This window comes from Pygoscelis adeliae, unplaced genomic scaffold, assembly GCF_000699105.1.
Source record: "Pygoscelis adeliae isolate BGI_AS28 unplaced genomic scaffold, ASM69910v1 Scaffold38, whole genome shotgun sequence".
Taxonomy (NCBI): Eukaryota; Metazoa; Chordata; class Aves; order Sphenisciformes; family Spheniscidae; genus Pygoscelis; species Pygoscelis adeliae.
Genome location: NW_008825614.1, coordinates 16,015,330 through 16,026,681, shown reverse-complemented (window position 1 = coordinate 16,026,681; position 11,352 = coordinate 16,015,330). Strand labels below are relative to the sequence as shown.

Sequence of the window (11,352 nt, the reverse complement as noted above, 5' to 3'; positions counted from 1 at the left end):
TTGAGATGTAAGCTGCAGGAAGTCTCTGGTTTTCCCTCAGCTTCTTCACAGAGAGTAGACAATGTGTCCCCGTCACTGTTGAAATGATACATGCTTTTGGTACTTACAGTATGAGCTGTAGTTGTTTGCAGTTGTTTACCCTGAATGTCTGTTTTAGTTATCCACAGGATAAGAGACCCGTCCATGTTGATCGAGCCAGATTATTCAGGTATAAGCGTTGTTGTATTCTGTGGTTTTTGTCTTTATAAATCTGTGTATATGCAAGCAGTTGTGAGTTTAGGGACCTGGTTGTGTCTCGCTTAAATAATTTTTAGGGGGACATGGTCTCCCCTTTGTGAAATTTGTGAACGACCTACATTTAGCATGTATGTGTAACATTCCCATTTATTTTTTTCTGTTTTACAATGACATGCATACTGGGCTGTGAGTGGTGAATCATTTACAAGCCATTTCTCTGAATTCATTTCTCTGGTGGTAGTGGAATATCTGACACCTTCGCACAGTTAACCACAAGGGAGAGAACTCCACTTTGTGTGCACTTCTGATAGTCTGATAGGGATATTTGAAAAGTACGTTCATTTCATTCGTAGGTGGTCCCGAGTGAATGAAAATCTGTTTGCAACCACTGGATATCCAGGAAAGACAACTACTCAGCTGCTTGTTCATCATTTAGGACATCCCCAGGTAAATTTTGGAGTTCAGCTTTTGACTGGAATTGCATTTGTTCTCTTCAAATCAGGCTCAACAAATTGTAGCTTTTAACTAACAAATAGTTAAAAGCTACAATTAAAAAATAGCCCAAACAATCCAGAAATGCTGCTTGGTCTACCTATTTTATTTTGTTTTGTATCACCCATGCTAAGGAAAAAGAAATCACACCATGCTTAACCTGCTATTTAAAACGCTGCTTGATCTATATGTTTTATTTTGCTTTGCCTTATCGGTGCTAAGGGGAAGAAAAACACATTTAACCTGTTATTTAATAAATTTTTCAGCATTTCTCATTCTAAAGAGGGTAAAAACAGCTGGTTGTGTATTTTACAGGTTTGAACTAATTATATTTTAAATCATTAATGAAAATATATCCCGAGACAATGAATGTAAAGTATAGGAAATATTTTGGGTTTGCTGGAGTTAGTATACATTTGTAACGCTTACAGTAAAAATATTACCTCCAAACATACTAGTTGTGAGTACACTTAAATAACGGGAAGTAATTTCATTAAAAAAGGTTTCTAAGTTTGAAAGTAATAATAGTGTTAATAATAATGAAAATAGTTGAAACAATTTGTTATCATGGAATATTTTGCTGCATCTTATTTAAATGTAGTAAGTAGCTACAGGAACTAAGTAGCAGATAATCAGATTTTTCAGTTGGATTTCTGTTGTATTTTAACTGTATTTGTTAAGGAGTAGTAAATCTATGCTGTTTATTTGTCTATGCAACTTGGTGTATGTGGTATAGTTATCATTTATATGGTAAGTTGTACTCATATTTCTCTCTCCTTTTTTTTTTAAAGCCCATTCTTACTGGCACTACAGCTGTAGGATCTGGTTTGACATGGCATAGAACTCTTCCATTATGTGCAGTCGGAGGAGATCATAAAATTTTCTTCTGGGTAACTGAAATGTAAAATAAGCATTTGCCTTCAATATGAAACTTCACAGCATAACGTCTCTTTCCTAGTAAAACAAAGGAATTTACTCTTTGTACTGGTATTTATTCACTTGGAGAACATAAGAAAGGAACAAGTAAAATATGAAACATTTGTGTTTGATTTTTAGTTTGCAAATACAAGAGCTTCTGTAAAACCGGTTATCATACATCTGGTACTTGGTTATTTCCCTTAAAATAAAATGTACACTTTTTTAACATGGTATTTGGTGTGAAATGAATTTTTACAAGTGTTTTTTTTAAGAGATTTGGTATCCAGCAATCTCAGTCTGGCAATCTCACTCAGTTAACACAGCTCAAATACTTTGAAATTGTCCCGAGTACCTACAGAAAGAGAACGCCTGTCTCTGTATTAACTTTCCCAACCACCACTATCTTATAAGAAAGAAATGCAATAATGTACTGTCATGAAATGTTGTCTGTGAATGTATTTGCTGAATAAACTAGTTACCACTAACGGTGAAGAAGCTAATGGTATAATCAGAATGATAATTTTAAGAAGTATTACTTCTTTTAAGATGACAGAGGAATTTACTTCAAGTATGCCAAACAGTGTTGCGGGGTTTTTCTGTTTACAGCCTTTTACTTCCAGCCTTTTACAGAAAAATCAAAGATATTCTGCTTTCTAGAAACATATTTTTCTTGCCCCTCCCATACAAGACCCAGAAATGAAGTAAAAGAGGAAAGAGTAAAAGATGGAGACAACTCCTGTCTTCAGTATCCTTTTTGCATGCTTTTGCAAGTGAAGTGATATTGAGATGTTCAGCTAGTGTAACAGCTCCTTACAGCATCATAGCCATCCTTATTAGCAGTAGTTAGATTTTAAAATATTCTTTTAAATATTTATGCTGGACACATACAACCAATTCAGAAGTAGGACAGCAGGAAGTGAGATTACAGTCACCTTTTAAAAAGTAAGACCGTATTTTATTTCTCATCATTTCTTATTCTTGAGAAATTTTGCTTTCCAACTGCCACCAAAATTTACTTAAAAGATGAATATAACGTTCCTCATAGATTAATCTATTTTCAGTACTGTCTATTGAATCTCATCCTTTGTAGGAGAAAGGACTTAATTTCTTAAAGGTTTTAAAGTTCTGTTTATTTTACTCACAAAGCTGTTCTACTGACTGCCCACTTTAAGAAGTCAAATGTGTAAAGCAGTCCTCTAAGGATTCTTTTTCTGGAAAAGTTGCATTCCTTTTTTCTGTTAAGTACTATTGTACTTTTAAAGCATGTTCCTCTAATTATGATACCTGTTAAGGTTATTACGTAACCCTGGGTTGTGTACTAACTAAAAAAAAAAAAAAAGTCATTCTAATGTAAAAATTTTTAATACCTGCAGGTAAGCAAATGAAGATGAACTCTTACGGTGTGGATTTGTAGATTTACATGAGTTACAACAAACTAAAAGCTGCTTACCACCTGTTCCAAGATACTATAATCACTGGATTGTATTTATCAATATTCCTTGTAAAGTTTTTTGCTAACCCTGGGTTGGTTTCCAACTAAAAAAAAAAAAAAAGTCATTCTAATGTAAAAATTTTTAATACCTGCAGGTAAGCAAATGAAGATGAACTCTTACGGTGTGGATTTGTAGATTTACATGAGTTACAACAAACTAAAAGCTGCTTACCACCTGTTCCAAGATACTATAATCACTGGATTGTATTTATCAATATAAAATCCTTTTAGAAAAATTCTATAGTAATTAAATTGATACCGTTATAACCCTGGAAGGTATTTTTAACCTCTTAGGATTGTCATATGTACTTTAAATTGAATTTGTTTGCCCCCTTCTAAACAAGAAAGACTTCTTCTATGTTATCACCATTTTCTTTTGTGTTAACATTCTCACTATTCTTCTATATTGCCACAAAACAAGCCAACAAAAAAGCAGTAATTAGCGTAGATCATGTGTTTTCATTTGTGTAGCTGATAATATCCCTGTCTCCATAAACTGTGATATAATTGGACAATTCCAAACTATTTGGAAGACCTCTTTTACTTTCTCCAGTGGGGTTACCATCTGCTGCAGCTTGATCTCCTGTTATCCCTACTAAGGAAACAAAACCTGAAATTATCGCAGAATTTAATTCTGCTAATTTTGGAGGAAAGTAATTCCAAATCCCAAATCAAAACAACTTCTATAGATAGAAATTGGAGGAGTTCAAAACACTGAAATCTGAAAGACCACTCACTTTGCTAGGCTTTCAATGAAAGAGGTAATTATTAAAGCAATATTTGAGATCCTTGTACAGAAAGCAAGGAAATTATTAAATCCAACAGCTGGATGCCACAAAGACAGGGTAAACAGAGTTGGTGTAAGGGTATCCAACAGACTTAGACAAGGATAAATATTTTGGTATTACAGTAGTGTCCAGTCGGAATCAGTTGCATGCAACCTTTTGACCCCTTTTTTTTTCCCCCAAGTCATTCACTCGCCCACATACAGTGCAACCGAGACAGATTTCATAATAAAAAGAAGATTCCCAAAAGGATTTTATAAGGTTATCCCAGCTGGCTATAAGAAAACATCAAAAGTGCAGAACAAGGAAAGTATTGCAGAAAAGTTGATAAAAGTGCAAATGGGTCTCAAAAGTGAGTAACTATTTAGCATGCAACCAAGAATCGTATAGCAGTGTTCTCGCTACCTTTGCTGTAGTGTTTTCTGTGGACGGTCTTCGGTCATACAGGATCAGACTGAATGGTTTGCATTTGACTATGCCACTTCACTGAGCATCTCGTTGCTTGTCTTGATGTTGGAGTTGTCCAATGCCTGTTGGCTTTATCCTGTAATAGTTTCTGGGGGACTGTACTTACAAGCAGTGGTCCTGGAGCAAGAGCTAGGAGCTGCATCTTCCCAAACAGCATCATCATGCCTTTGGTATCATCTTCTCAATTCACCTTTGATCATGTTCCAACATATATCCTTGTATCTCTGTCCAGTTAGTCATTAATTCTGAGCCAAAATACCACACTGCAGTTCATCTGAGCTTTTCCCTTACCTGTGTATGCCTTTTCCCTGAGATTCCTGGGGAGATGTCTTCCTCCCTCGGAACTGGAAGGACTTCTGAAGTAAAAGAAACAGCATGTTACTTTTTTGATCATGGAATGAGACATAAAAATTGGCCTCCTTTGATTTTCACGACAAAGCTGCACGTGAATACTTCAAAAATGTTTTTACTGAATCTTTGTTTATAGGTCTCTTTCAGAAGTTTCCGATCATTTTCTTGGCCGAAACTGATGCAAAGATTGCATCCTAAAACCGTCGCAAAATACTACATCGTAAAGTAGAAGTGGTGGTAATCCCTGTAAAACTCTTATTTCAATATTTTTAAATTACTTTACGACAGAATGCCTTGGTCTGATATCTGCTGAAAATTTCAGACTGCTTCTTCCTATGATACTGATGGAATTTCCACTACATTCAGCTTTCAATTAACAGATATGAATTAACCAGGCCCCACCTTCCTCTAGCTGCTGTGCAGTAGCTTGTGCGACAGAAGATTCCTTTCATGGGAGGCCTCCAGCTGCTCATTGCTGTTTGAACTTGCCCTATTTTCTGTGGAAATCTCCATGTTCACTACAGGTGAGTGTAATGAATACAGACAGATTATTTCTAGGTGAAATGTATTATTTGTGCTTTAAATTATTATTTTCCTCTAGAAGGCTGGCTATTTGATGCAGAACCCACATAACCGATGCACAGGTGAAATTTTCACAGTGTGGATAAGCAGCCATGGTGTCGGGACCTTCTCCACTCTTCCCTTGTAATGCAGCAAGTGGATTTACGGTGTCTAATACGCTTCCTGTGCTGAGCAGCAGTCCCCGACGCATCCCCTCCCTGCCACCATCCAGGGGACCTTTTCCAGGCAGGTGCAAATAACTGGTGTTACTATAAGACTCAGGTCCTTGGAGTCCATATAATGTAGAATTCTTTTATGTTCTGTTTGCCAGATACACACGAAGTGTTTGCTATGTTGACTTGGCTGACTAAGAGCCATAAAATAAGTTTCCCCTTTTTTGGCTTGGGCAGTAGAGAGTTAAAAGTAACTGGCTGAATATATGCAACCAAAAGGAAACCCCAGTGCATAGGAAACAAGAAAATGCTGGGCTAGAACTTATTCAACTTGTCAACTTCAGGATGGGTTTGGAGGACACTCCAGTCTTGACTGGTGTGTGCTTAAACTGCAAAATAAGCAGACTGGAGGATGTTTTAAGATACAGCACTTTGTTCATCTCCATAGTTTGACCAGAGAGTACAGGCTTAACAGGAGGTTTAATTGGCTCGTAAACACAGCTAAAAATCTTTGTGGGTCTGAGGGGAAGGATTGGACTGGGGCACGGCTATCCTTCCGGATGTGTAGTGAAACTGAAACTTTTTTTTTCTGTCCACTCTCAGAGCAAAGCTTTACGTAGCACCTAGCTATGCAGACTGTCATATGCTATACTCAGCACCCATATTGACAAAGGCAATTTGCGTTAGGTATGTGCAGGTGCGTTTTGACTAAGCCTTTTTTTTATTTAGAATTGCTCAAAACCCAAGGGGGCAGAGGGCAGAAATTCTTTTGTTCTGTAGTTAATTCAGAAGCCAGGATGCTTGTTTTTAATACTCCGTTTTTAAGGATGACTTAAAACTATTTACCAAGGATTGGAAAGATCTTGCCAAGTTCAAGGCTCTTCGTATTACTTCTTTCCAGTATAAAATTGGTATTTAGAAAAAAAAAAAAAGAGCAGCTGATGTTTCTAGCATGTTCCCCATGTTCGTCCGTACAGAACAAAATAATTAGTTAATCCTCTGATGTTGCCTTAGCACAGTACTTAGAGAATTGAAACTCGAAGAGCCATTTTCAGAGAACTGCAAACCATTTATCATTTAATTTCAGGTTGGTTTTTTTTGAATGAACCTACATAACACCTGACATTTGTATTTCTCAGTCTATTTAACTGTCAAGGGTCGGTAATTCTCTGAACCTTCTGTTTGCTAAATTTGTACATATTCTGACATACCTAAGTTATTGAGATAGACTTGGTTTTTTTTTAATTCAGTTGAGGGAAAAATCATTGAGGCAGTATCAGTTTCATATAGAAAGCTTTGCCAGAATACCCTTTGCAAGCATGGATTTAGAAGACTCCATGGGAAATCAAAAAAATGTTAATCCACATGCTGACCTTTTCAGCTGTTCATTGGACCACCTTAGGAAAAACAACTTTTGCCCCTATGGAGGATCAGGTGACACCATGTCTGGAAATTTTTTTGGATCAGCTTTTTGTTTCTATTTAACTTGCTTCTCAATTGTATAGCTATTTGAGTTCTGTGCTGATTCTAACAGAATATTGTGTCTTGAGACCTGTAACAGTATATAAGCATATAAAATGCATACGAACATGGTAAGTTACAGTAGCACTTGCCAGTTTTTTTCAGCTTTTGTTTTGCAACTGACAAGAGGCTCTGATTTTGTGCAATATAGAAATCTATGTAGCAGATCAGTTTCAGGGCTTTGAAACCCATGCTGTTGCCTTTACTGTTTAGTGTATGCGAAAATATTTTTTACTAATGATGAAGACAAAGCTTTGATCAGTTTTCTGTACACACAGCTTTTGCACTCCAAGTTAGCCTCAGCATCTCTAAGGTTAACATCCTCAAAGTACTAACGTTCAACTGAACTGCATTTCAGTTACTGTTAAACGATCTTTAATCTTTACTTCACTGAAAGGTGGAGCTACGTGCCTGTGTCTTTAAATGCCTGCATATATATGTACACATACATAGGGTATAAACTGCCAGCAGTTACGTACTGTACAGTATTTATTCCTTAATTTGACATTTATCATCCAGGATGGATGCTGGTACAAAATACATTTTCAAGTCGTACACACTGTAAATCTGGATATTATCACTCAATTATTCTTTATAAATCCTCCCATTGGGGGTTCAGTCATTAATAGTTCAGTTTAACAAACCAGTTCAATTAAAACATTTTTTAAGAGGTTTTGGAAAAATCTGGATCATTCTTCTCTGTTCTCTGTTTTCACTTTTCATACCCTCCATTTCCTAATTCCAGCTGGGAGAAGAAGTGCTGTGTTGCAGCACTTTTCTATGCAGTATTTTTGGCCAAATTAAAAGCAGGAAGTACCAGAAAGTTCACAGAAGAGCATATTCTTGTGAGATTTCTTGTCCAGCTTTACAGACCAAAAGAGTCAGATAAGATTTTACTAAGCATTTACATTACTGAATTTCTGTGGCATTGCCTGGAAAACTTGTATTATGGACATTTTATGGTAAATGAGATGAATTCTTCTTGAATATAACTTAGGGGTTTTTCTGAGGTAACTAAGGCGGCAAGATAATTCACTTAGATAATTTAAACAAACAGCTCCTTTGCCCAACAAAAATCTGCACAATTCCTATAAGCTAGATTGAACCTATTGAACTTTGTAGGCTAACCTCTTGTCCTTCCTTTGGGAGATGTGAGAAATTGCCAACTACATGTCATTGCTCCAAAACATAGTAGGAAACACTGGTTGTTCAATAATTCAAACAGTCTGGGCGAAAAGATTTTGCTATAGTGTTTTAGTAAGAGAGTAATAAGGATGTGCGTATGACAACAGGTTAGTAATAAATATATTATGAAAGTAATAAATATAAAATCAAAGAAAAGCTGCTTCAGTGCATAAATGAGAATTTTATGTAAACTTGAGTAACAGATCTAAGTGCTCTGTGTACAGCTACCATGGATTCTGTATATGGGTTTGTAAAATGCTTAACAAACTGAAATAATTCGGAAGTAAATTGAGAATTTTGTTGAATTTTAAACCAAAATTAGCATAGCACATTTGGGTTCTAATCTTCAAGGTATTAAAGCAATTAGTGTGTTTTTATTCATCTCATCACATGAGGCGCTTCCTACTGATAGCCTCAGACTATGGTAGATTCTTAACTGCTCTAAATTTAAGATCTTTTTTTTTATTAAATGTAGCAGTATTTAGATGTAACCATGAAGAATTTTCACCAAATATTTTCTCCACTACACTCTATTTGGATTCACCGCTGTAAACAAGGACCCCACATCACCCTGATTTGTCTTGCCTTCCAGTAGTACACAAACTTAGAATTTAAATGAAGTAAAGTTTTACTTAACAGGTTGAGCTATTGGTAATCTTTTGTTCCAATGTTATAACAAACATAGCACACATCATCATTCTAGGATTTTTCGTTGCTTAGCCTGGATTCTCCAAAATTTAGCCCAGACATCAGGACTGGGAATTCAGTGTTCAGTTTGACATCCCATCCCTTTTCCAAAGCACAGATTCTTTTCTGAATTGATTATTCCTGGCTAACATGAGAAGAGATTCCGAGAGTCAGTGACAGTTTTCATGGAATAACCCAATAGATGCAATTTCCATATACTGTTTGAGTTGGGGTTTACTAACAAATGCAAGTATGCGTAATGCTCTGTCTGGAGCCATGTCTCTGGGGATTTAAAGGACATTTCTCATCTTTCATTCATAGTTAATCAGCCTGGGAGTTAGATGCTGTCGTGGTTTAACTCCAGCCAGGAACTAAGCCCCACACAGCCACTCGCTCACTCCCCCCGCAGTGGGATGGGGGAGAGAATCCGAAGGGTAAAAGTGAGAAAACTTGTGGGTTGAGGTAAGAGCAGTTTAATAAGTAAAGCAAAAGCCACGCACGCAAGCAAAGCAAAACAAGGAATTCATTCACTCCTTCCCATGGACAGGCAGGTGTTCAGCCATCTCCAGGAAAGCAGGGCTCCATCACGCGTAACCGTTACTTGGGAAGACAAACGCCATCACTCCAAACGTGTGTCCCCCTTCCTTCTTCTTCCCCCAGCTCTATATGCTGAGGATGACATCACATGGTGTGGAATATCCCTTTGGTCAGTTGGGGTCAGCTGTCCCGGCTGTGTCCCCTCCCAACTTCTTGTGCACCCCCAGCCTCCTCACTGGTGGGGCGGTGTGAGAAGCAGAAAAGGCCTTGACTCTGTGTCAGCACTGCTCAGCAGTGACTAAAACATCCCTGTGTTATCAACAGTGTTTTCAGGACAAACCCAGAACATAGCCCCATGCTAGCTACTGTGAAGAAAGTTAACTCTATCCCAGCCAAAACCAGCACAGATGCATGATCTATATGCAATTGCCATTCCTGACTCTCCATAGAGGCAACATGTCCCCAAATGTTTAATGACTTGTTCTTTAATAGCTTTGATCCCAATCAGTTGTCTGGCCGATCAGTCCCAGAGAAGAGATGTTTTCGCTCATAGAAGACCTGTTGAAGAGGCAGAAACCAGATCATTTAATATTCTACAAGATGGGGTCAAACATACTTTCTGTTCAGCTCACAATCTCTTGTACATAACTGTGTACAACTAGATATCACACTCAAAAATTAGCACAGATGGTAGACAAATGGGCAGGAGGACCAGGAGTTCAGGTCCCGTTCCTAAGCTTTCACTGTGCCTATCAGTTTCAGCCAGTAGAGCTCAATCAAGCACAACATAAAAGATCAGATGTGTGTCTAACAAAGAAGTATTTCTGTTGCTGTTTTCCTGAAATGTCATGGGTGAGGTTGCATGAGGTAGCAGAGGTATCTGTATTTTTGCTACCGAAGCCAACAAGGTCTTACTCTGTAACGCTGCTCACCAGACTCTAGTGTTCAACACACGCTGTGGCCGATTTGATTCAACGCATGAACCAAGCAGAAAACAGACTCTCCCCTAACGCTAGTTCTCCACCAAGATGGCAATTTGAACTGCTTTAAGGAAGGGATCACCGTGTGCTGTAACTGACAAATGGTAAAACGAACGCACGTAGACGTCAGTGGGGAGCGAGAGAGAGAGATGGGAAAGCCTTTCTGGTGATGTAACCCACCTTCGTATCGGGACCCCACCTCTAAATGCTCTGATCAGTCCTTTGAATCTGTCGTAGAGAAAATAATACAAGCAACCACTGCAAGATAAAAAAAAAACAGGTTAGTTATTTTACGGTTAGGGAATTCTTCCAGAGGAACAGCTGGAAACCTCTGGTCTAGTCCCCATTTCCTTGGAGCCTGGTACCGCTGAGGTTCTGTGGCTGAAACGGAATAGACCTACTTACACCCTAAGCTTGAGAATCGAGTGAAAGCAGCGATAGGTACTGCTGAACAAAACGAAAACGTTGGACAGGCCACAGCTATGTTCACCATACCCCCTTTTTGCCTTTTGCGTAAGCACAAAGGTGCAGGAATCTTTTGTAACGTGATTACAGCATGCTTTTGTCTTTTTCAGAAGATCCCGGGGTCATTCAGTGCTCGATTTTTTTGCTCCCCATATTCAAAGTGTAGCCCTTCACCGCCCAAATCACGCATATGAGCACAGAAACAGTTTCTTGACTGGCTTTCCTCATTGTTTCTTCGATGTTTGACCGCCGGGGAAGACGCTTTATCTTCACAACCTGCATTACCCAGGGCCCGGCCCTGGGGCTGTGAAGTGGTGTCCGTGCCAGTGACCCGAAGCAGGACGATGCCGGGGGCCCCCCCGGCCTGGCCGGGGCCCCCCTGCGGCAGGGACGATTTACAGAACAAACCACACGAGTTTTGGGAAAAGCAGTGCATTTATACTTCAGGAGCATCCGGCCACGACGGCTTGGTCCGTGCGTTGCCCTGCCGCGGGGGCGGG

The 11,352-nt window shown here is 38.6% G+C and overlaps 2 protein-coding genes across 2 annotated transcripts in view; both read left to right on the top strand.

Moving 5' to 3' along the window:
* The window catches only part of NUP37 (nucleoporin 37kDa), a 24,435-nt gene extending 22,558 nt beyond the window's left edge, over positions 1-1,877 (top strand). The window contains exons 7-9 of the mRNA XM_009332948.1: positions 158-208; positions 591-684; positions 1,521-1,877. Of these exons, the coding sequence (XP_009331223.1) occupies positions 158-208; positions 591-684; positions 1,521-1,634 (259 nt within the window). The 3' untranslated portion in view covers positions 1,635-1,877. The remainder of the gene's footprint in view (positions 1-157; positions 209-590; positions 685-1,520) is intronic.
* Positions 1,878-11,196: 9,319 nt separating this feature from the next.
* CCDC53 (coiled-coil domain containing 53) overlaps positions 11,197-11,352 on the top strand; it is a 17,680-nt gene continuing 17,524 nt past the window's right edge. The window contains exon 1 of the mRNA XM_009333053.1: positions 11,197-11,322. Within this exon, the coding sequence (XP_009331328.1) occupies positions 11,197-11,322 (126 nt within the window). The remainder of the gene's footprint in view (positions 11,323-11,352) is intronic.